At 39.7% G+C, this 26286-nt stretch overlaps 1 protein-coding gene across 13 annotated transcripts in view; it reads left to right on the top strand.

Annotated features, from left to right (window-relative positions):
• Positions 1-26286, top strand: part of SHANK2 (SH3 and multiple ankyrin repeat domains 2) — a 498212-nt gene that overhangs the window by 312039 nt on the left and 159887 nt on the right. For 12 of the 13 annotated variants that reach the window (XM_078383277.1, XM_020782848.3, XM_072985922.2 and 9 more), the window contains 2 exons: positions 18592-18674; positions 20208-20332. In XM_078383277.1, the coding sequence (XP_078239403.1) occupies positions 18592-18674; positions 20208-20332 (208 nt within the window). Of the gene's footprint in view, positions 1-17999; positions 18675-20207; positions 20333-26286 lie in introns of those variants that run through there. The other variant, XM_078383310.1, reaches the window with a different exon arrangement.

The following is a 26286-nucleotide window of genomic DNA, read 5'->3' as shown; positions in this document are numbered from 1 at the left end:
GGCAATATTAGGAAAAACATATATTATGTCAATATATTACAGATACTTAACTTATGGGTTAAAACTTGTATCTGTTATATAATACCAATGTTTTTTATAATTTTGATTAACTGTACCTGATATTTTTATATCCAACATCAACACCACCACAACCACAGTGATAATAAAAAAAGACTGCAGAGTTGGAAGGGAACCTATGAATTGTCTAGTCCAGGCCCTGTCAAAGAGGACCAGTGGGGAGCTAACTCCCAGCCACTGGCTCTGCGGCTAGATATCTGTCTAGTTATTTAAGCAGTTCTGCTCTTTAAGTTAACATCACCTTTTTTTATATCTAGAAGTTGAGTCATGGCAGCTGGACTTCTTTCTTATTAGGCTGAAACATTTTGCTACTCATCCAAGTAACTTCTTCAGTTTGAGGAGAGTTGGCAGGAGGCCCTGATATATCCTCCACAGTGGTTTCACTCCCCCCTGGTCTGAATAGACTTGTCAGATGGACAAAAGATGGGACTGAGTGAAAATACCACTTCTGCGGTCCTTCTCCACCCATTGTCATGGGTCCTTAACAGTCGTTAACAGTGGTCTTTCTGATGGGTGTGGTCCTGATCTTTCTGGGGACAGATGAAAGGGCAGCATGATAAATAGGAGACAGATTGTGTCTAAAGCCTCCACTCCCTTTGAGTGAGGGATTTTCTATATGCACATGTTTGGCCTCCCTGCCCCCCCTCTCTTCGTTTCGTCGTTTCGTCGTTTCGTCGTGTCCGACTCTTCATTACCCCATGGACCAGAGCACACCAGGCCCTCCTATCTTCCACTGCCTCCCGGAGTTGTGTCAAATTCATGTTGGTTGCTTCGCAGACACTGTCCAGCCATCTCATCCTCGGTCGCCCCTTCTCCTCTTGCCGTCACACTTTCCTAACATCAAGGTCTTTTCCAAGGAGTCTTTTATTCTCATGAGATGGCCAAAGTACTGGAGCCTCAGCTTCAGGATCTGTCCTTCCAGTGAGCACTCAGGGTTGATTTCCTTTAGAATTGATAGGTTTGTTCTCCTTGCAGTCCAGGGGATTTTCAAGAGCCTCCTCCAGCACCACAATTCAAAGGCATCCATTCTTCGGTGGTCAGCTTTCTTTATGGTCCAGCTCTCACTTCCATACATCACAACAGGAAAAACCATAGCTTTGACTATTCGGACTTTTGTTGGCAAGGTGATGTCTCTGCTTTTTAAGATGCTGTCAAGATTTGTCATCGCTTTCCTCCCAAGAAGCAGGCGTCTTTTAATTTCGTGGCTGCTGTCTCCATCTGCAGTGATCATGGAGCCCAGGAAAATAAAATCTGTCACTGCCTCCATGTCTTTCCCTTCTATTTCCCAGGAGGTGATGGGACCAGTGGCCATGATCTTAGTTTTTTTGATGTTGAGTTTCAGACCGTTTTTTGCACTCTCCTCTTTCACCTTCATTACAAGGTTCTTTAATTCCTCCTCACTTTCTGCCATCAGAGTGGTATCATCTGCATATCGGAGGTTGTTGATATTTCTTCCGGCAATCTTAATTCTTAATTTTGAACCAATCAGTTGTTCCATATCCAGTTCTAACTGTTACTTCCTGTCCCACATATAGGTTTCTCAGGAGATAGATAAGGTGGTCAGGCACTCCCATTTCTTTAAGGACTTGCCACAGTTTGCTGTGGTCCACACAGTCAAAGGCTTTTGCATAGTCAATGAAGCAGAAGTAGATATTTTTCTGGAACTCTCTGGCTTTCTCCATAATCCAGCGCAAGTTAGCTATTTGGTCTCTAGTTCCTCTGCCTCTTCGGAATCCAGCTTGTACTTCTGGGAGTTCTCGGTCCACATACTGCTGAAGCCTACCTTGGAGGATTTTAAGCATAACCTTGCTAGCGTGTGAAATGAGTGCAGTTGTACGGTAGTTGGAGCATTCTTTGGCACTGCCTTTCTTTGGGATTGGGATGTAGACTGATCTTTCCCAATCCTCTGGCCACACTTGGGTTTTCCAAATTTGCTGGCATATTGAATGTAGCACCTTAACAGCATCATCTTTCAAGATTTTAAGTAGTTCAGTTGGAATGCGATCACCTCCACTGGCCTTGTTGTTAGCCAGGCTTTCTAAGGCCCACTTGACTTCACTCTCCAGGATGTCTGGCTCAAGGTCAGCAACTACATTGTCTGGGTTGTCCGGGATATCCAAATCTTTTTGATATAATTCCTCTGTGTATTCTTGCCACCTCTTCTTGACGTCTTCTGCTTCTGTTAGGTCTCTCCCATTTTTGTCCTTTATCATGTTCATCTTTGCGCAAAATGTTCCTCGAATATCTCCAATTTTCCTGAACAGATCTCTGGTTTTTCCTTTTCTGTTATTTTCCTCTATTTCTTTGCATTGTTCATTTAAGAAGGCCCTCTTGTCTCTCCTTGCTATTCTTTGGAAGTCTGCATTCAATTTTCTGTATTTTTCCCTATCTCCCTTGCATTTTGCTTCCCTTCTCCTCTCTGCTATTTCTAAGGCCTCATTGGACAGCCACTTTTTTTTCTTGCATTTCCTTTACTTTGGGATGGTTTTTGTTGCTGCCTCCTGGACAGTGTTACGAGCCTCTATCCAAAGTTCTTCAGGCACTCTGTCCACCAAATCGAGTTCCTTAAATCTGTTCTTTACTTCCACTGTGTGTTCATAAGGGATTTGGTAAACCACCTATTTTCTCGGTCTGAAGAGTACATCTTGGTCATCAAATGAGTGTCCTTTGTCCTTCAAATGAAGGAACACTCCTGATTGTGGTCCTGAGCCGCTGGGCCATTCTCTTGTTTATTGGCTAGTATATGTGGTCCAATGCAAAGAGGAGTGTTCAGATCTCTACATTGGAGAAACCAAACAGCCACTAAACAGGAGAATGGCCCAGCACAGGAGGGGCAACGGCTCAGGACCACAGTCAGAAGTCTTCCTTCATAAAAATGCCTCTCAGAAGGAGGGTTTGCTCCTTTGGCTTCTTGTACCAGTAGTTTTCCAGCTACCAAAAAAAACACCTCACTTGGTTGTCTTTTTTTCTGAGAAAAGCTTCTCAGTTGTCCTATTACTAAAAACTTCAAAACTTTCATACAAGTTCATACAGTGGGGTCTCTACTTAAGAACGTCCCTACTTAAGAACAATCCAACTTAAGAACAGCTCCATTTGCTAAATTTTGCTTCCACTTGAGAACAGAAATCCAAGATAAGAACAGGAAAAAAAACCTTTCCTGCTCTTTTTTTAACCTTTGGTCATCTTAGGTTAAAAAAAAAATTCTCCCCCTAGTGGTAGAGTACGTATTAACCAGCTTTGCATTAGTTCCTATGGGAACTAATGCTTCAATGTACGAACGCATCTCTACATAACAAAAAAACAGCCAGAACGGATTAATTGGTTTTCAGTCCATTCCTATGGGAAATTTTGCTTCAACTTAAGAACGTTTCAGCTTAAGAACACCATTCCAAAACCGATTAAGTTCTTAAGTAGAGGTTCCACTGTAGTTTCTATGGATGGAAAAGAGCAGATACGGATTAAATGGTTTTCAATGCATTCCTATGGGAAATGCAGATTCAACATAAGAACTTTTCAACTTGAGAACCTCCTTCCAATACGGATTAAGTTCTTAAGTAGAGACCCCACTGTATTCTACCTCTCTTTTTCTCCTTTTTGTTTTGATACCCCATTTCTTCAGGTCTGTCCTTTATATCCCAGTCTATTTCTATCCCAATCTATTATATGCTTAATATATTATAATATTGTATTATATATACTTCCAACTTCCTTTCTATTCCCTGAGGAATTCTTCTGTTCCTCGGTCTTTTTGGTTTTTGACACTTTCCGCCTCTGCTTGATTTTCATGTTATATCATTGTTTTTCCCAGGTTGACTGGGGAGCTAGAGGTTGGAAATGTTGTGGGACATGAGGAGAAACATAATGGCCCATCGACAAGTGCTCACTTGCTCCTGTTCATGTCCTCTTCTTCACAATGTGTGTATACATTTTTGTGGATGACAGCCAAACAAAGGACCTCTACATGACATTTTGCTCTTTGTCTCGGTACGTTACCAAGGGAGGCTAACTACATTCTTGTTCAAGGCCCAAACCTTCCTCTTCAAGAAGGCTTTCAGTGTTTAATTGTTTAGTGACTCTGGTGGCTGGTGTTCTCTCTCTCTCTCTCTCTCTCTCTCTCTCTCTCTCTCTGTGTGTGTGTGTGCATTTCTCACTATTTCAGGGTAAGCTCCTCATTAGGGGTGCTGATTTGTGGTGATTTCACACTATTTCAATATTTTGTCTGTTTTTATTCTTATGTTGCTCTGTAAGCTGGGTTTGAGGCTATAGTTGACTGGGAACAGGCTGAAATACATTTACCTTAAATACCTTCAAGACAAGTGATTTTATGAGCTTGCAGATAATCCCTACATATGGGCTGGGTAGTACCAGAGATTCTGGTGGCCGTTCTTCTATCCCTTGGCTTCTAAAGATACCACTGTTTTTTTAATTTAAAAAAATGCATGTCATTGGGAAGTCACTTGGTTTTTGATCATGGTTTATTTTTTAGAGATGGGGGTCCTCAGGAAAGAGGCAGGGGCTGAAAAATAGATTTGTGCCCATTGGAGACCAGTGGGGCATAATTGTTCATTTTGGAGCACTTCCGTTGACAATTAGAGGAGTTCTGGGTGTCCCTTGGGCCACTGATATGTGCTCCACAAAAGGCCTTGCTGGACCTCTCGTGTCTTATGGACTGCACACTTCTTTTGCCCCTGCTGTACATCAACGCAGACTTCAGCTATTCTGTACTGCCTTGTTTCATGTGTTTCTTATCCATAGAGATTTAAAGATAAGAGGGAAACATTTCATGTACTGTAGTTTCTATGGATGGAAAAGAGCAGATACGGATTAAATGGTTTTCAATGCATTCCTATGGGAAATGCAGATTCAACATAAGAACTTTTCAACTTGAGAACCACCTTCCAATACGGATTAAGTTCTTAAGTAGAGACCCCACTGTACCCTCACCCAAAAAAAACCCCCTATATTCCATTATTATTTTCTTCTATTGGATTTGTGCTTCGATTTGCTTTACTTTCATTCTCCCCAGGTCAGTTTTTTTCCTAGTACTGTATCTGGTTTGAAGATCTTGGCTGGTATAGTTAGCGCACTAATCCTTTTCTAGATCGCAGCACCTAAGCACACTTGGTCATTGTATTGCTTCCAACATGTAGGTTGGTATGCTGCGTCTTGGCTAACCAAAGGTATTAGAATTTTTAAAAAAACTTTTGAAAAGTGTTCTTTTTAGCTTGCTTCATTTAGAAGTAAGGAAAGTATGTTTGAACAAAACATTCTGTTTCATTGTTTATGAAGCTCTATTTCTTATGAGAGAAAGATGTTTTTCTTTTTTTCATGGTACAGATAGTCCATATCTTGCCTACAGCTGAGGAAGAAAAAGAAACTACTGTAAAGCAATGGTGAGGAATGGATAAGTAGATCTGTAAGGACAGCAGCCCTCCTGGAAAAATATATATGATACCACTGTGATGTTGACAGTGATTGCCCTGGAGGAAAGGCAGAATAGTGTAATAGCGAAATTGTTCAGAGAATATTTTTCTAAACATCATAATGTCAAAACATAGGAATTCTTCCAAGCTTAGTCAATAGGAACAAAATTCTGTGTGTTTTGAAACCTCAGGGCTCAATACTGTCCCCATGCTGTTTAACATCTACATGAAACCACTGTGAGAGGTCATCAGGAGGTTTGGGCTGAGAAGTCAGCAATATGCTGACGATACTCAGCTCTACCTCTCGTTTTCCACCAATCCAGGTGAGGCGGTTTCTGTGCTGAACTCGTGTCTGGACCTGATAATGGACTGGATGAGGGTTAATAAATTGAAACTCAATCCAGACAAGACGGAAGTGCTGTTAGTGGGTGCTTCACCGAACAGGTTGGAGGGCCATTTCCCTGCCCTGAATGGGGTTGCACTTCCCCTAAGTGACAGGGTCCACAGCTTGGGGTTGCTCCTGGACCCCAGTCTAACACTGGAAGCCCAGGTGGACTCGGTGGCCAGAGGCGCTTTCCTTCAGCTGCGGAAATTATACCAGCTATGGCCCTACCTGGATGAGCAGAGTCTCATGACAGTTACACACGCACTGGTAACATCTCGCATAGATTACTGCAATGCGCTTTACGTGGGGCTGCCTTTGAAGACGGTCCGGCAACTGCAGCTGGTCCAGAATCGAGCTGCACAGCTGGTGAGTGGTGGGGCCGCTAGGGAACATATCAAGCCGAATCTGTTTAAGTTACATTGGCTACCAGTTGCTGCCCGAGCCCAATTCAAAGTGCTTGTTTTGACATATAAAGCCCTAAACAGCTTGGGCCTGGATACCTGAAGGACCGCCTCCTTCCATATGAACCTACCCGGCAGTTAAGATCTAACCAGGGGGCCCTTTTGAAACAGCCGTCCCTTAAGGAGATAAGAGAGAGGGCTTGTAGAGAAAGGGCCTTTTCGGCAGCTGCCCCCAGACTATGGAATGCCCTCCCGACTGAGATTCGTCTGGCGCAGACGCTGATGACATTTCGGCGCCAGGTCAAAACCTTCCTGTTCCAGAAGGCTTTTAACTGAAATAATATCAGCTGTGGATCTGATGGCAATTTTTAGAATATATATTTTAATTGCATTTTAATTATTTTCCCCTTTTATTTTGCCTTTTTATTGTATTTTAAATGCTGTAAGCTTCCCAGAGACCTTTGGGTAGTGTGGGCGGCATATAAGTTAAACAAACAAACAAACAGACTCGTTCAGAAAGCTGAGTGGGAATGGAAAATTAATGTGGACACTAGTAGGGATATATACATGGCTGCTGATGTAGCACAACAATGTTATCACAAGATCATATTAAAATTAAAGGCTTATGTTTGTTAAGAGGCAGTCTGCAAATAACCTGAAGATGACTGAAAGAATAGTACTCTTGCAAGTGTTAGTCACTGCTGAGTAGCGTAGAGTCTCTACACATATAAAGGTAGTGCAATATACCCTTTTTAGGAGTATCCTGGTTGCTGATTGAATACTAAGTAGTAAAATAGGAACACGGAAGCTGCCTTATATTGAGTCAAAGCATTGGCCCACCTGGCCCAGGTATTAACAACTCTTATTTTCAGTGGCTGTCCAGCATTTCAGGCAGGATTCCTTGCTAGTCTTGCTTAAAATCCCTGATAGTCTCTAATCAAATTGCTAATTGAATTTGACAGTGTTAAGTTATCAAAATCAGGCAAGACTAATTTTGTTCAGGGTGATATAGTAAAGTTCATGTGCCGGCATATGAGATGGATGTGCCTTCCAGTGTGTGAAATCTAGAATTTTGTAAAAGGTAGATCCCACTGTTTCTTCTGACAAGAGCCAAAAGCAGTTTTCAAAGACTTCTTTCACTACCTTCTGATTTAGTCAGTCTGAGTCAGGGGTCAATGGGAGGTTAATGTTAATAGAAGAGAGGACAGAAAATAGGACGAACATTGCATTTTATATATACCTGGTGTCATCTTAGTTCACAGTTGGAATGGCTTTTTTAAAATATGATACTATTATGACATTAAGGATAATTGTAATACTGATTGGGTGATAAAAATTATGGAAAAAACATTGCACATCATATATACATGATGTTCAAATGAATAAATAGCTGTGTGTTACGTGTGTGTATGAATGAGCACTTCAGCAGTGGATATTGGCCATTCTTTGATAATACATAGAATATCCCTAATCTTATTAAAACAAACCTGATTTGTAACAATGTGTTTGTTTGGCTCAATCTTGGCCTTTGTTCCTTGGTTGTAATATAGACGGATACTCTATTGTCCCTCCTGAAACCAATCCAGGAGATTGCATCCATTTGTGATCAGGGTTGTCTGTGTTTCTTCAGGCAGTAGGTGTGTTAGAGTTTCCCCATAAAGAGGCTGTAATACAAGGCAGTTGAAGAAACCATCCTTTGGTTTTGAGGCCACAATTATTTGATTCTCTCTCCTATAGCATATCCCAGAGTGTGATATACTGTTACACTGGGGCTGAAGTAGGAATGTGTAACATTTTTCCTAATACTGTATTTCATCCATTGTATTCTAGTGATACCTCCTCCCAGTTTGTGTTTACGTTTGTCAATCAAAAATCTACAGACAGACTGAGGTTTTCGCATTTTGCCTTCTTAGAAATCAAAAGGAAAATTAGAAGACAGTCATTCCAAAACAGGATATAGTTGACAGATCAAATGATTGGGAACCAAAACAAAACAAAAGTTGTGAACTGGAAAAAAGAGAAGTGATTAACAGCTTTACTCCTGGTTGATACATCTACTACTATTATTATAGACATATTGTGACTGGGGCAAGGATACACCCTCAAAATCTTGGAGAGAGATGCAACCTCTGTCTGAGCCACAAACTACCTCAGATTACTGCCTCTTCTGTTACTGTTGTTGTTATATTTTATTGATTTTCCAAATATAGATGTATAAACAGGTATCCTTAAGTGTGATTTGAAATAGGTTGCTGCCTGCATTCTCCTGCATTCTGGATCTACCCCCTCCTCCCATGGATTTTATATTTTATATGAATTTTCACAGTTGTGCTTTAGGGAAATATCAGTCCAATTATAATCAGCTGTATTATTTGTGATGATAGGCTTCTTTGGAGAAAAGGTCACCAATTCATCTTTATGGGCTGTTGGAACACCAGGTTCTTGGACTGTTTCCAGGCGTCCTGGATGGCAGATGTAACAAAGTCTCTAACAAGTCTCTTCAGAAAATAGATATAAAAGCATGACAACATGTTCCAGTTATAAATCTTATCACTTTGACAGCATTTTTTCCACCTTTGTCTGCTTTCTAGCATGTAGTATGTTCTGGTGTATATTTGGAACACCTGTGTCTATGATCTGGGGGACAGAGATTTGCAATGTGCGGTGACTTTTTGCAGAATAATTGCCTGATTAAAATCACTGGTGGCTAATACATCTTGAATACCAACATTGGAATAAATCCTGAGCAAAAGTTTTGAGAGGCACCTGTTGCTTTACTCCATCTGAACTTGAGGTCCATGTGGTTTTATATGGATATGGGGCTTACACCACCAAAAGCATTTTAGGAGAAATAATCCAATTCCTGTTAAGTATTGTCAGTGTGAAGGTGGACAAAAAACAGTTTATCTTGTCATGAAGAGGTGGTACTTTCTTTATTTCTATAGGCTCCAGTTTAAGAAAGCATCCTTGCAAGGACAGGCTGGTTATAGGTTGGTGACAGAATGTTTTCTAATCAACTGTGGTGGAAGCTTTCCAGGCACATGTTGTGTAGAGCAGCTTTGGCTTTGGTTGAAAGGGATATCCTCCTCCTCCTGTTCATCTCAGCTTTGTCTTCAGGCTGGTTAAGAGGAAGGTAACTTTCATAGTCCTTGTTGACAAAAGTACTTCTGTAGCTCAAGGGGTAAATTTTTGCCTTTTGATGAAGTCTAGATTTCTCAGCCACTATTTTCAATAAATACTACCAGTATTTATATTCAATAAATACTACAATTGAATATTTAGTATTCAGTAAATGCTACCATTTTTGATAAATACTAGCATTTGAACTATCTAGTTGATAGTAAGGGGCAAACCACAGTTCTTCCAAATGAGCCTGTGACAGAGATGTGATCTCAGTATGAAGCCTCTGCGTGAGTTATTTATTCATCATTTGTTGATTAAATCTGTATCCTGCCTTTCTGTTAAAAAAGCACCGAGGGTGGCAAACCATGATAAATTCAGATGAAAACAAACGTAATTGAATCATATAGATTAAAAACACAGTTAAACAGAGAAGAACACTCACCCATTCAAAGTGCCCTTCCAGAAAACCTAGATTGGATACCAAATGCCAGTCTGAATAAATATTTGACATCTCCAGGAACAAGTGCATTTGGTGCACTAGCAATAACTATGCAAATACCTCCCTGCACATGGCATCCAGCCTTAGTGCTGAATTCAGTAGCACATCCAAGCTGCAAAACAGAGCCTACAGTTTGAGACCTAGGAGGGCTTTTGGGTGGGACATAAGTCTCCAGAAATATGGTTGGGACAATTCCAGCAGACCTCTGGATGCGGTAGTCTAAAAAATAAATGAATGAATGAACATCCTATCTGTAGTTTGTAAGATCTCTGCTTGCTATCACTACCATTCACAAACAGGCACCAAACAAGGGGAAATCCCAGATTCTTTTATTTCATTATTTGACCATTTCTCACTCAAGCACAAAATCGTTCACACAAAGGAAAATATATTTGTAGCATTAACTAAACCTTTCTTTCTTTCTTTCTTTCTTTCTTTCTTTCTTTCTTTCTTTCTTTCTTTCTTTCTTTCTTTCTTTCTTTCTTTCTTTCTTTCTTTCTTTCTTTCTTTCTTTCCATTTTCCCTCATAAGGAACTCAAAGTGGATCACAGTGAATTGAAAAAACATAATAAATATATTTAAAATCACAATACAATATAATATATAAAAGCTAAACAAATACCAGTATTAAAAAACAGCATTTAAAATTATGTGAAAACATACTGCATTTTTCGCTCCATAAGACGCACCTCTCCATAAAACACACCACATTTTTAGGAGAAGAAAACAGGAAAATAATAATCGGTTTTCTTCTCCTAAAAATTTTGTGAGCCTTATGGAGAGGTCCATCTTATGGAACACACCCTAGGACCCTTTGGAGGCTCACCCTGCCCCCTCCGGGGGCCAGAGGGGGCAAAATTGCCACCTTCAGGGACTCTTCTGAAGCTTCCCAAGCCTCAAAAGAGTCCCAGAAGGTGGCGATTTCTCCCCCTCTTGCCCCCAGGGGGGCAGGGTGAGCCTACAAAGGGTTCTAGGGTCTATTCCAAGACCCTTGGGAGGCTCCCCCCACCTCCCACGGGGCCAGCGGGGGCGAAATCGCCAGCTTCCAGGACCTTTTCTGAGGCTTGAAAAGGCTCAGAAAAGGTCCTGGAAGCTGGTGATTTTGCCCCCGTGGGGGTGGGGGAAGCCTCGCAAGGGTCCTGGAAGGCTCACTCAGACCCTTGCGAGGCTCCCCCCACCCCCTTCAGGGCCAGCGGGGGCAAAATTGCCACCTTCTGGGACTCTTTTGAGGCTTGAAAGGCTCAGAAAAGGTCCTGGAAGGTCACGATTTCGCCCCCGCTGGCCCTGTGGGGGTGGGGGCAAAATCGCCAGCTTCAATTTTGCCCCCGCTGGCCCCGTGGGGGGTTGGGGAGCCTCGCATGGGTCTTGGAAGGCTCACTCGGACTCCCTCCACGGGGCCAGTGGGGTCAAAACCACCAGATTTGCTCCATAAGACACACAGACTTCCCCTCCACTTTTTTTGGAGGGGGAAGTGCATCTTATAGAGCAAAATATATGGTAATTTGCTTCCGTATAATTATATTATGGTCCTTGCTTGTCCAAGTTGATTGAAAGCCTGCCTAAATATTTGCCTGCCAACAGGAGAACAAAAGGAAGGGGACTAACCTGGCTTCATTGGAGGGTGCATCCCACAGCTTGGGAGCAGCCACCGAAAAGGCTACATTTTGTGTACAGTGGTGCCTCGCAAGACAAATTTAATTTGTTCCGCGGTTAATGTTTGGCGAAATATTCATCTTGCGAAACGCATTTTCCCATAGGAATGCATTGAAATCTAATTAATGCGTTCCTATGGGCAAAAAAAAAAAGTCAGAACAAAGACAAATTTGGTTTACAAAAGGTTTATTAAGTGCTCTTTAAAGCCATACATATTGTGCAGATGATTTTAAAAATTTCAATTAAAAAGCGTTAACTTTTTAAACATAATAGAAAAACATTTAAAAATCAGCAAACATGAGACAGGAACAAAAAACGGAAAACATTCGTCTTGCGAAGCACGGCCATAGGAACATATGTCTTGCGAGTTATCAACCCCATTGCCAAAACCATTTGTCTTGCAAGTTTTTTGTCGTGCGAGGCATTTGTCTTGCGAGGTACCACTGTATTCCCCAACTTTATCCATGAGGATGGTGAAACAAAGAGAACAGCTTCCCTAGTAAATCTTGAAAGCCAGGCAGGCTCATATAGGGTGATACAGTCCTTAGGATAGTCTGGATGTACATCATATAGGGCTTTATAGGTCATGACAAGAATTCTGAATTAGACTCAGAAGTGGACTGACAATAAGTGAAGCTGTTGCAGCAGGGTTGTTACTTGCTCCCTCTAACTAGCACCAGCCTGGCTGTAGCATTTTTGATGAGCTGAAGGTTTAAAAGACTCTTCAAAGGCATCCCCAGATACATTTGCCCCTAGTTCCCCTTGGTTATCTTCCAAGCACTGAGCACATGAAGGCAAACCAAACTCCTCTTCACACGCTGCCACCAGTTGATCATTAAATCAACATACTTTTCTAAAGAAGGATGAGGGTCAATTCATCGCTGTCTTTTAAAATAAAACAGGTTTATTGATTAAAGATGTTTTGATAATCATTCATACGTATCTTCTTCAGGTTTATCAATTATCAATAACAATCTTCTATCTGATCTTACAGTTATTATATACTCTTCTGACTAATCACACCTCAGATCTCCCAAATATCACTCTATCTCCCACTCCATTCTTATCTCTCTCTCTACTCAGGCTGACTGACTCTTCACTCTCAGGCTCTCCTTCTTATCTCTCTCTCTGCTCTGCCTCTCAACATTAGCCTACAACATGAATAATGCATGACTGTTTAACATAATAAGGGTGAACGCCACACAGGGCATTGCAACAATCTTGGTGGAACATAACTAAGCATGTGTTGTCATAGTAAGATGAGATATCTTAGGGAATGGGAGGAGCTGGAACATTAACTTTAATTGTATAAAAAGGACTCTTGGCCACCATTGATGCCTATGAACCCAAGCTGTAGACCTGACTTTTCTGGAAAAGTGTAATCCAGTCCACTACAAGCTGAATTCCGTGTATATTCGCATCTAGATATCCCTCATCCAGTATATTATTGACATTAAACACAAAACAATTTCCTTGGAATTAGATGAAAAAGAGAGATAGACATGGGTATCATCAGCATACTGGTGGTACCAGATCCCAAACTCTGGACAAGCTCTAGTTTTATGTAGATGTTAAGCAGCATGGAGAACATGACTGAGTCCTGGAGAACCACACAGGCCAGGGACCAGGAGATCAAACAGGATCCCCCCCAATGCCACTTTCTGAGCTCATACCTCCAGAAAGAATTGGAGCCACTGATAACTCCAAGACTGATCCCAAAGAAACTGCACCAGATACCATGGTTGATGGTATCAGAAGCCAATGAGAGGTCCAGTAGAAGCAGCAAAGCCACACTCCTTTGTTCCCTGCATAAATCGTTGAGCAAGGCCACCAGAGTCATCTCCATCCTATAAACTGGCCCGAAGAAAGATTGAACTAGATCTAGATCAGCAGTTCCCAAGCTTGGATAAACCAGAATTTGGACTGCAGCTCTCAGAAATCCCAGCCAACACTGCTAGTGGTGAAGGCTTCTAGGAACTGCAGTCCAAGAATACCTGGATTACCAAAGGTTGAGAACCACTGATCTCGATAATCTGCCTCATGCAGGACAGCTTGTATCTGAGAAACCCAACACTCCCAATACAGGCGTACCTCGGTTTACGAATTTAATGCATTATGCGAGATGTTACATAATGCGAAAACTTCATAAACCGAAATGCAGATTGCCATAGAAACAGGGCTCCCGCTTTAAACCTTCAGGCACAATGCATCCTGGGGAAGCTTTCTTCGTACTCCCCAAAAAAACCACAACGTAAACCAAGGCATTATTTTCAATGGATCTTGCTTCGTAAACCGAAAATTATATTAAGCAAGGCTTTCGTAAACCAAGGTGCCACTGTACTTAGCCTAAATATTGAATATTGACAAGTGGCCAACAATTATCCAGTGCAGTGGAATTCAAGAAGCTTTTTAATAGCAGTCTTGCCTTTAGGCATACTAGCTCTCTGCCATGCTACAAATAGGCATTCAGTATTGCACTTATGCAGTAGCCCAGTTCCCCCTTGTATGCTTCTATAATTCAGGAAGGGCAAGGATCTATCACATATGGGGGTGCTGTCATTTCTCCTGTCCACATGCCCAGTCTGCAAAAATTGTATCATATCCATCCTTTTAGAACAAATACGGGTCAACATTATATCCACAGGACCTGCAGAAACTATGGCATCTAAGTCAGAGAGGATCCAAGCGACTTTGTCTGTAAAGTGCCATGTAAAATTTTTCAGCATGATGTTGAGTGGTCAGCATCCTTTTCTTTTGGGTCCTTCACCTGAAACAACTTCACAAGGTGGTTATGTGCAAATGTGGCGATGGGAAAGAAAAATATTTTCTTTTGGGTCCTTTCAACACCATGGAGTAAGCTTTTCAATAAGCTCTAGTCCATTGCTAGAGCAGTCATTCTAGATACATTGCTAAATATTTCTCTGTTGCTGTATAGAGACTTTGCTAATTTTTGTCGGAATGATTCTGGGTACCAGTAGCAACATTAATTCATCTCACAGGTATGCAGAGAAAGGCTGTATAAACATTGTGCTTTTTTACCAAGTCAGTTTTTCCCCCCGTTAGCTCTAGCTGACCAAGTTTATTTTCCAGGCCAGCTGCAGCCTATAAAAGAGGCGAGCCTAATACAGTATAGGATGGGTGTTTCTGAATTTCATTCATTGTTGTTGTGTTGGCAGTAGTCTGGATCAATAAGATCCAGGTAGCCAGGAGTGCTACTGCTGATGTCTAAAAGCATTTTTAGAATGCTTAAAATGAAATAGTTTTAAGCTTATTAGTAGTAACGAAGCTTTGAAGGTTCTAAATAGTTCTAGAACTGTGACTTTACTTCTTATTTAAGAATGTGAGCCACGTATCTGAAGTGCTGGGAACTGAATGGAACACTGATAGTCAACAAAATAATTAACATTTCCTTCCTGGGTTATTAAAGTGCTACATTTTATAAAATCAGATTGCTTAGCTAGATGATCAGCACCCAGGGAAATGCAATCAATCAGCAGCAAGGTCTAAATTAATCTTGAAGTTGTTGATTATTAGGATCATCCTTTCATTCCTTTATTCATTGCAGTGGGGGCAAGAATAGATACCTCTCCCCAATTTGGCTGAAGCATAGAATGCTTCAGCCACCTCTGTAATTTTCACTTTTAGCTGGAGAATTTATGAGGCAGGGTTCATTCTTTCACAGGATCCTCTTCTGCATACATGGGATCTTAAATGTATGCAGAAGAACATTAAAATTTTAAACACAAAAGAGAAGAGAATCTAAATATGACCAAGTAATCATAATTGTGTCCTGTCAAGTCAGTTCTGATTAATGGCAAACCTTTTCAGGGTTTTCTAAGTTGTTTACCATTCTCTTATTCTAGGGGTGCTCTAGTACTGTGCAGCTTGCCAAAGGCCACACAGTCTGCCTCTTCTAGGATGCGCAATGGGGAATTTAACTCAATCTCTGGCCCCACAGCCAGATACCTAACTCACCGAGCTATCTAACTAGCTGTGGCCAGGTAAAGACAGTCAGTTCATCACCCATAAATACCTGTAGATTACTAAAGGAGGTTGGGCTAGAAATTGGCCTGCTTGATCCCTAACCGCTAGTATCTCCTCCTGTCCCAGTTCAAGATGTTATGAACTTCTGGTACATTAAAAGAGTCAAGAAGATCTATTAAGTTATGTTAGGATTGAAGACAATATCTCCAACCTTAATAAATCATCCTTTCTGAAGACTTTCAGGTCAAAGTAGGAAGAGCACTTAATTGTTCACTCTGGAATAGGGACGAAGTCTGGATTAGGAGATATGCTATGAACCACATCTCTCCTGACCTGAGTTTCTGCCTCAAAAACTCTGCTATACAGTGTGTGAAATAAAGATATTGCCTTCCCTAATACTTTGCTGTGCTAGAAGGTAACTGAATTACAGTAGAAATTTAGATCTAGTTAACATGCTATAAAATGGCAGGGATAGGCTGGTATATCCACACTAGATACTTTTCGTAGTGTTTTGGATAAAGTGACAGACTAGGAATCAGGGTACTTGAGTTTGAATCCCTCCTCAGCCATGGACACTTACCTCAAAAGCCCTATTAGGGTCAATTCCGATTGATGGCACATAACACACACAATATATCCTAATTGAACCTGTAGCGACTGAAATGATAGCTAGGTTATATATTTCTGGATTAATGTAGTTGTTTTGGGTTTGCTGTGATGCTCTAGATTTTGCCTTGTAATTGTTTTGAGGTTAAGAAGGTGAAAGGATTTGACAGGAAGAAGTGTCCAGGCCCATAGAATCATAGAATACAGTAATGGAGTTGAAAGGGGCCTGTTAGGCCACTGAGTCCAACCCCCTACTCAGTGTGGGAATCAAATCTAAATACATCTGGCACATGGTTGTCCTATTTTTGGCCCTATTTGTGGAATGTTGTATTGGGCTCTGGTGATAAGTGACGGGTAGGAAATGATCTCAGGGAGGGAGAGAAGGTGATTTGCAGGAAAGAAGAGAGCAGTAGATGGAATGAGTTTGGCTGAGGTAAATGAAAGAGGCAGCCTAGGACAGAAGATAGGAGAAGTAGAGCTTCTAAAAAGGCAGGAATGAAAAAGGAAGTTTCTTGGAATGAAGAAGAGCTAGAGAGAAGCAGCTGAGGAGGGGTGGTAGAAGTTGGGTGAAGGGACAGACTTAATCTTGTCATTTTTGCACAGCTTTAAAAATGTATTTCCTTTGAAAGAACTTCTAGAAATCACTGTTTTCACTAGTGGGAATGATGTTTTTGGGAAGAAGAGAGAGAGTGGTTTGGTCACTGAGTCTCATCCCAGAATTTCAGAGTAGGGTGACTTTTACACTGGTCACGAGCCACGTATTCTTTGCCTGTTTCCAAAAGTATTTTCGTATTTTTCTGTTCCTTCTGAAACTCTGCTGTAAACACCCTTGACTTAAGCTGCAGGGTGTTTTTGGTCAGAAGCTTGCTAGGTGTACCTTTTGCTTGTGTCTTGTTACTCTGCACATTTTCAATATGTGCTTTTGTGCCATTAATGGGGAACAAAAGCACGGATTGTCTGGCCCACTCACCAGCTGAGGGACTGACAATGTGTGTGTGGCTTCTCTCCCAGAAAATGCTTCCATCATAACTGCCAGCTGCTCTGTGGATTTCTGCCAGAGGGTGCTGGCTATTTTGGGTCCATTTGTGGAATGTTGAAGGAAGTGTCCACTATTCGTTTCCATCTTTCAGCAGTGAATTTAGCAATATTAGTGCTAGCTAACTAAAGCCATAGAGATATGAAAAATTCTGAATAAGCAGGAGGAGGGTTTTAGTCCTCTTTTATGAGCAACATCAATTCTTGATCAGTATCAGCCAGTTGTGTTTCATAGGATAAAATCCTCAGTTTGCTTCTGTTTTTACCAAACCATTGGTTTTCTGCTACTGCACCACCATATTTTTGTGGCATTGTTAAAGGGGAGGGGGCATTGCCTGTTGTATAAATGAAGGTGGTGTTCACATGAAAAGCTGTGCATTAATAATTTCTTTGTAAATGTGTTCCATTTAAATATGGAGCCATTTTATCTGATTGATTTTCTTATAAACCAAAGAAGCTTGCAACTGAAGTGCCTTGAAGGCTTATAATTTTACACAGGAACATAGCTAAGGCTGTTGTTTTAATAACTGGATTTAATAATGAGAATAATGATAACAATCACCTATGCAAGAGAAATTTGAAGGAACTGCCTTGCTTTTTTTAAAAAAAAAAAAAAATTATGCCTGTCATATAGAATACCCTCCTGTGACAATTTCATCTGTTAGCTTTCAAGAAAGCATGATATTTTATTTTATGAGAAAAAAAGGTAATCATGAGCAGCCATGCCTTGTTACTATTTAAATTATGCAGATTCTTGATGCTGTGAAAATTTGTGCTTGATGACGCCAAGGCAGCTGCACGTTGTTAGCATTGTAGGCTGTCAGATGATCATGTGGGATTCTTGCAGCATGCAACATTCAATAGGATTGAAAAAGGGCTTTTGATGCGAGGCATAGCTTCTGAATATATTTGTGCCTTTTAGCTACTTATTCACTGCAAACCAAGCTAACTTTAATTTTTTTAAGAATGCTGCCTCATTTTTCTTCTGGTTGGTTTCATTTTGGCTTCAGTAGAAGATGCATCTGGTACATCCACGATTGAGGAGTTTATTAATGCTACTATCATTCAGTCCACTTTTCTTTTCTTTTAGACTCCTAGCTAGCACACAGATGACATGATCACACATTTGTTCAGTCACCACCATGCATGGTTTCTTCCTCTGTTTCCTCTGCATTATTCCCTCTGTTAAGTTGCACTGTCATGTTCTCCCTTGCCATTAAGCCTTGTCTCTGTCTCTTCCTTTCTTCTGTGGTTTGCTATTATATTTTTCCCATGTTCGGTTACTGCAATATTATTTGATTAACTGGCTGTGATGATGATGAACCTGCACACTGGAGGAGCAGCTACTACGGTGGTGATGAAGGGATGTAATAATGGTCGCTATCCTCGGAATTCTCTCTACAGTGACTGCATTATAGAAGAGAAGGCAGTGGTCCTGCAGAAAAAAGACAATGAAGGATTTGGGTTTGTGCTCAGAGGGGCCAAAGGTATGTGGATTTTCTGTTTCTGTGTGATTGGGTGAGGAGTGTCTGTGTGAAAAATGGCATGCATTGCTAAAAAGAAACAGGCATTAGCCCTTATGCATTTGGTTGCTAGACAACAGTGTTCTCTCTGTGCAGTAGTACTGATACAGATTTTACTGGTTTCTGACTGAGCAGTGTTTTTTTGAGGGACCATCTATGTTATAGGTGTTTTGTATGTGTGTGTGTGTGTATGTGTGTGTTTATCTGCAGAATAATTTTGAGGGAATACTTACCTAGCTGTTCACTATATCGTAATTACTATTCAGCTTATCTGTACTGTAACCATCTTTGCTGGGGGGGAGGGAATGTCAAAATGTATTCATTTAAAGCATTGATCTATTAAAATTATTCATTAATTGTAGAAGCATGTTGCTTCTTGCTTGAAACAGGCGATTGTAGCTTGTTCAGGGTAAAATTACTGCAGTTTTAGTATGAAAATCAGATGGTTTTTATAGCTTCAGAAACAGCATGTATGTGGAATGGCCTTAGTCTGTGTATGCGTGTGTGTTCCGTTTTGAGGACTCCCTGACATGTATAAAAATGTTGTAACCGTTTTTTTCTGCCACAACCAGTTTAATAAATTTTTATGAGAGAATGGAAGATATCTTTTGAATGCTCTGCTTGTAATACCTTTTGCATTTTATTTTTTAAAGTGGTGGTTTGTCCCAATGCCTGCCACAACCACCCCTTGATGGCTGGATGGGCTCTCCCTCACCCTGATGGGCTTTAAGGAAAGGCTAGCCTGTATGTGCTCTATGAAGGATCCTCCCCACCCTTCCATTTTTATCATTCCCTGCTAGAATGGCAAACCCCTATTGGTCTTTTGTATCTATGTAGCAGTTTCTGGTTAACTCTGCTGGCTAAATGGGGTCTTCATGGGGTCTTCTGGAAACCCTGTGACTTCGTCACTATGTCGATCAGCTGTTGCTGGGTTATGCTTGCAGCAAATAGGGGTCCCTCATTCTATGTGTTAATTTCACAAGGAGCTGAGCTCTGCAGGTGAAATTTTCGAGTGCTCCATTAAAAATATGCTTGCATGATGCTTAATGTATAATTTTCACAGGTATAATTGAATAACTGATCAGTGCACATATCTGTAAAGTGTAATATGGCAGATCATATGTTTATATGTACTTAATGCACATACAATATACAATTAAATGCTTAAGAGTATTCAAAATTTGAACTCCTTTATTTCTCCACACATTCATTTGAAAATTAAGGTTACCTTTTTCAAATTGTGTTCAATCAAATTGATTCCCTTTTTTTGTCATATGGCCAATTATCATTCATTTACTGACTAAATCCCAGTGATAATCCACATGCAAAGAAAAGTGAAAGAGAGATGGGGAGTCTCTCTTTTTTACTCAATTTCTGTACTTGTATAAATAATTCACAATTAAGTCTTTAAGGTATTTAAGGACCTATTTAAGTCCTATATTTTAACGAATTTGTATATTTTCCTAATTAAAAATATATAATTTACTATTTCCAAAGCTGATACGCCTATTGAAGAATTCACCCCAACTCCAGCCTTTCCTGCTTTGCAGTATCTGGAATCAGTGGATGAAGGCGGGGTAGCATGGCAAGCTGGCTTGAGAACAGGAGACTTCTTGATTGAGGTAGGAGAATTAGGAGTGTGGTTAATGTTTTTGTTATGGGAAGTACTGTACAGTATAAACATCTGGCAAAACTTTTGCAGAGAAACTCATATACTGAAGAGCCTGATTCCACAGTTTGATTTTTTATTTATATAGTACATCATGATTCCATTATTCTAATCTTTTTTGTTTCTACATTGACACATATTGTTTAAATCTTGGTACTCTGTCATAGCAAAAGCTTCATGAAAGAGACTGCTAGATAAACTGCATTTTTGTGCTTTTGCAAACATTCATTCCTATAAGTATCTAACTGGATGTTTACTGGCATGATATAATATACAAAGAGTTGTGCTTCATTTAGTCTGATCTGTCATGTACATGGAGGCAGCAGGTGGTGGTCATGTGGTGATTATACTCCTTTCTGCCAAGATAGTTGATTTCATTTCCATGGTGACAAGCACTATATTATTTTCTGGTCCAATAGCTTGGGAATTTTTTTAAATGTTCATTTTAATGAATAACACTCTTGATTGGGTACAGGGAACATGTGGCCTTCCGAAAGTTGTTATATGAAAACTCCCATCATCCTTAACCATTGAGCATGCAGTATGGTGCTTATGGGAATTGTGATTTAACAACATCTGAAAGTCCATATATTTCCTGGCTGTGCCCTAGATTATTTGTTGTTTCTAGTCACTTTATGATGAAAAAGATATCACATCAGAGCTTTCAAAGAGTAGAAGAAGAGTGACAGAATATTTGAATGCATTTCATTAAAAAGGAAGATTTTTTTCATATCTATTGCCAAGTCCCTTCCTCCTTTTGTTCATTAGCCTCCTTTTCACATTTTGGCTTAAAGTGGAGATTGAGTTACTGTATGAAACTAGCTATGGTTTGGATGGCTTTCTATAGTTTTCGACCAGTTTCAAGAAATTATCACTCATCAATACCCTTGTGCTGCTATTCTCTATCAAATTTGCAGTATTAAGTTGAAGAAGAGCATAATTATTCATACAGTGTAAATAATATTTAGGTGCTCATTTTGTTCCTCTAATAAGGATTGGTGAAATACTCTACTGTAAAAACAATTATATGTCATATACAGTATTTCTCAGACACTTTGTTAAAGTTTGGACAAAAGTTATTTTGGGACATGTGACATTAAAACACAGAGTACTTTCCCCTCAGTTCCTGTGTTTCATTTGTGCAACATCTGTGATACCTGGATTAGGATATCTAGTCCTATTCCATCAGTGGAATAGCTAATGTCTGAGATTTCTTGCTTCTTAGCTTATCTGTTAATCTTTGTATTTATATTAGCATTTGCCACAGAAGGGTCCAATGTTCTTTTGGCTGCGTCGGTTTCAGCAGGGATATGTCAAGAATAGTATGTTAGGAAACAAAGTGTATTAATGGTTTGTTCTTTGGATTTTGTTAATCTTTGTTCAATTAATTTATAAGTTTGACTGGGTACCTTGGACACACCCAACGCCTTGGTGTGGCTTGTTAGTCACCTTCCCCCACACTTTCAGATAGCAGACATTCAAAAGAAGATTCAAAGTGAGCTTACTCTGTGATGTGGATGCTTCTTAAGAACTGCAGTTTCTCAGAGCCCTCCTTTTCTCATGAAAGTAGTTGCATGGTTGTTGGGGTTTTTTTTTTTAAAATGCTGGCCAGTGCTATAAATTTCAATTGCATGCCAGCACTGCAGTGATGTTCTTTAGTGTTGCTAGAAGAAGTATCTAAGGAAGCGTTAAGGTCTGAGGGCAGTAAATGAAATCATGGGAAAGTAGGGATTAACAGGGAAACAAGGAAGATTTTGAACAGATCAGCAAAGTGTTTTTTTTTTTTTTTTGCATAGACAAGTAAAATATTGTATGCTAATATAATATGCACACATAAAAGCAGGATGGAGTGATTGAAAAGGATAAAGATTGGTTTAATTCACTGATTAAAATCAGTTTTCCTGTTTAAAATTAATTTATTTTTGGAATAAATATGCATACCTGCTGGTTACTGTAGCAAATAAAACATATTAATTTGCAGCTAAATAGAATCTTTATACAGGCATGGGGGATATGTAGCTTTATAGAGATCTGTTGTCATTGGCTGTGTTGGCTAAAGCTGGTGAGACTTGAAGGCCAGCAAAATCTGTAAGGCCACAAATTACTTGTTCCTGCTTTATACTATCTAGGAACATAATACAAAATCTTTGCTCACAGGGCAAATCTTTCATTTGCACTCTGATATTGAATTTTTGAGAGAGGATTTTTTTGGGGGGGAGGTTGTTTTCTTTATACACATGCAAAGGACAGCAAGCAAAACAACTTATTAGAAAGATAAGCCTATAGTCCTGTGCATACTCACTTGGAATTAAGTTCTACTGAAACAAAGTGAATTTTATGGTACCACCAGGTGATGTGTTGGGGGGGAGGTTGTTTTCTTTATACACATGCAAAGGACAGCAAGCAAAACAACTTATTAGAAAGATAAGCCTATAGTCCTGTGCATACTCACTTGGAATTAAGTTCTACTGAAACAAAGTGAATTTTATGGTACCACCAGGTGATGTGTTGGAAGGTCAGTTCCTTTCACCCTCTCTTGGGGCTGCACAACTCTAAGTGTGTGATGTGGATGGATATCAAAGAACTGGGAAGAGATGGAACTTGGTGCACATCCATTGTGCGAGCCTTGCTCCTTGGTGCACCATGTACCTGCATGCCAGTGCCAAACATCCAGCACTTAAACCCCTTTCTCTGGCATGCAGCATAGTTACCGCATTGGTTGTTCTGGAAGGTGGGGAGCACTGGTTGAAAGAAAATAATCTAAAAAAGAGTTAGTTGACCTTCGACTTCCATATCTAATTTAAAGACTAGGATAATAAATAATGATATAAATGTCTGCATGATTTTGTAATTCTTAGCCTCAGAAGTCAGATTTTTTTGGATAAAAAGACAACTTTTTTTCTGATAAGTGTTTTTTTGTTTCTGTTTTTTTGGGTTTCTTTTTTAAATTCGTGTTTTAAGTCATTGATTTTATCTGTTCTGTCAGATGGCTCTGCAGACTTCAGCCATCTTTGAAATATGAATGTACAGAATAGCTTGCTGAATCAGCCCACCTTTGTCAGTGGCATAAAAGAACACTGACAATTTGTTGTGTAAGCAAAATACATTGCATGATAGCACATCATGTCCATAATTGTAGGGCCAATCACCTGTGCTTTTAATTAACCTATAAATATGACAAAATTATTCTATAAATTGGGGAACTTGAGAAAAACTATTTTAAGCATGTTTCTTCTAAAACCTTTTTCTTTAAAGAAACTGTAGATGTTGTTTTCTTCTCTCTTAACTTAAGGTTACATATTTTGTCATAGTAACGTTGTACTTAAGGAGGCTGATTTTTGTATACATGGTATACTGCTACCTCCCAGAAGCAGCCCCTTGGTAATAAGAAGAATTAGTAAGCTTGCGTGTACTTTTCATTGCTGTGCAAGCTGATTATGATAATATTGGATGTAGTTGGGCTTATCTCTTGTTGCTAAGTGATAGAAAATCTTCAATGACTCAAACGTTTACAGTATTACATGCTTGCAGCTCAACCATTTGCTTCAGGCATATGGCTAGGGTGCCATTTTTATTTATTTATTTTTAAAAGAGAGAGTAAACTATTTGATAATTCCCTGTAGTGTTATTTCATGCCAGATTGTTGCATATTTATCTTCATTTTTTAGAGTTTTGTTTAATATGGGATTAACTTTGCTGTGACTATATGATGTATAGAAATATGCTTTTTGCTTTTGCATTGTAATGTTTTAATTTTACATGTGTCATATGGTTGTTTGGGAGAGCAGAAAAACAACAAAAAACCCAGCCACTCCACACATACTCATACATGAATGTTCAAAATCTTTTTTAACTATTTGGGAATTTCTCAGATTGAAGCAAAATTCTGTATGTGGAAGATAGCTGCCTTTCGTTTCCTTTTCCCTTAGATAAATGTTTTCTTATTTGTTATTTATTTATCAAATGTATACATTAGGACTAGCAAATGTTTTTGGACAGAAGTTAAAACAACGAAATATAAACATAAAGCATAGATGTAAAATATTAAACAATCAAAATAACATCAGAAGAAAGCAAAAAACAAGAATCAGTAGTTCAAAGAACTTTCAAAACCCATAAATGTTAAAATGTGAAAATCAGTTAAAAGGTCTTCATGTGTCACTGGAAGAAGAAAGTGCAGTGGAGGTGTGAGGAGAGCACTGGTGGGGGGGGGTTTCTAATACCTGAACAGACATTTACTCTGGATCTCAGTTTATCAAAAGCTCCCCAGGTTCTGGATCTTTTAAACAAGTCCCTTCTGCTGTATTCTCCTCTGCCTCCATTGGGGATTCTGACGAGGCTGATGACTTTGTAGGAAGTGGCATGGTCACCTTCCTGGGCCATTAGTTAAAAAACAAAAAGAACTTTTTCCTGTTTGCAAGCTCTAATCTTTTTGGTTGTTGTGGGTTTTTCGGGCTCTTTGGCCGTGTTCTGAAGGTCTAATCTTTTTATTGAGTCCTGATAAGTGCAGGTACTTTTCATTTTTGTTTTTAAGTGGCATATCAGTGTCATTTCGAGAAGAAAAGAAGAAATGAATTGAATTTCCTATTTTCAGCATGGATCAATAAAGAGAGGCTATCAAAAAGCATGTCCCACACGTGCTCATTGGGAAGCTGGTTTAAGTAATGTTGCTGGGAGCATCCTTGAACCAAACTTCCTTCAGAGTGAACATTGTAGAAGGGTGTTGGCCATGTCAGGAGCCTTTGTTTTATAATATAATGTTGTTTATGTGCCTTTATGGAATCTACATTTTAGATTTGCTTCCAGCTAGTTTTGGAAAAGTTATTCCTCAAGAGCCTTGTGTGAAAGCAACTATGATTTCATCTGACCCTAATATTCAGTAAACTTTTGAGCGGAGCGATAAGATTCCAAAATGGCCAATTTAGATGTAGCAGATTTCAAATGTCACTCTGAGGATGTAGATTAGAATGTCTCTTCCAGTCTTGTTAGACAAACTGTTCCAGCTACTTAGCACTGTCCCCCTCCCACCATTGCCTTATATTGAAACATATGGTTCCTTTTTGTCTAACAAGATTGGGAGAGACATTCTAATTGATATCCTGATGAAGATTTCTGTAGGAATAAAAAGCTGGCTTTTATATGTGGCATCTTAGGGGCCTGTCATCCACCCTTGTCCTCACTTGGTGTAAAAAGACTACTCTTTTTGATTTGTTTTTGTTTTATGCACTGTTTTAACACTAATTTAAAAAGACTTCAGATGAGGAAAATTCTGTAACGTAGCAGATATGGTACAGAGACAAGGGAGGAATTATGAATACTTAGAATGGATTTGTATATTGGAAAGAGAAAAAAAGGAATGTCTTATAATGTACAACTTCATCCTAGCACATGGTAGTGTGGCAAAGGAGGAAATGGAGAGGAAGACAGTGAGTTATAGGAAGTTATTTCCACTGACACAATGTCCTACTGCAGATAAATATTTCTCCTTGAACAGAATGCATTGCTTGGAAATATTGGACTTTACTATGCATTTATCTGACACTGCAGAAACAGAGCATTTCAGTTGCTAAGTTCATAAGTACTGCTAAATCACGTTTTTATGTTACAAGAACAAGCTGCAGAAATACTTGGGCTTGCACGCTTATGCCTCACCTACTTCTGCTTCACTTGTGAGGGGATGTGATTGAAAGCTTGCATTATCACTTTCATCATTGTGATTATATTTGGGGAAACGGTTTATTCAAACCGTGATTTAAATGAGCTAAAGTTTTTTTAAAAATCTGTTTGCTAATGTCAGACATGATGGGAAATGGTGGTATATTCGATCTTTGTGGTGTCTGAAATCAGAGGAGAGGGAAGGAAAAGACAAAGCACACAACCCTGTGCCCTGTTCTCATACTGCTAACT

The sequence above is a fragment of the Pogona vitticeps genome, chromosome 1 (genome assembly GCF_051106095.1).
Source record: "Pogona vitticeps strain Pit_001003342236 chromosome 1, PviZW2.1, whole genome shotgun sequence".
Taxonomy (NCBI): domain Eukaryota; kingdom Metazoa; phylum Chordata; class Lepidosauria; order Squamata; family Agamidae; genus Pogona; species Pogona vitticeps.
The sequence above is the reverse complement of the archived record's forward strand: the minus strand, read 5'-3'. Positions and strand labels throughout refer to the sequence as shown.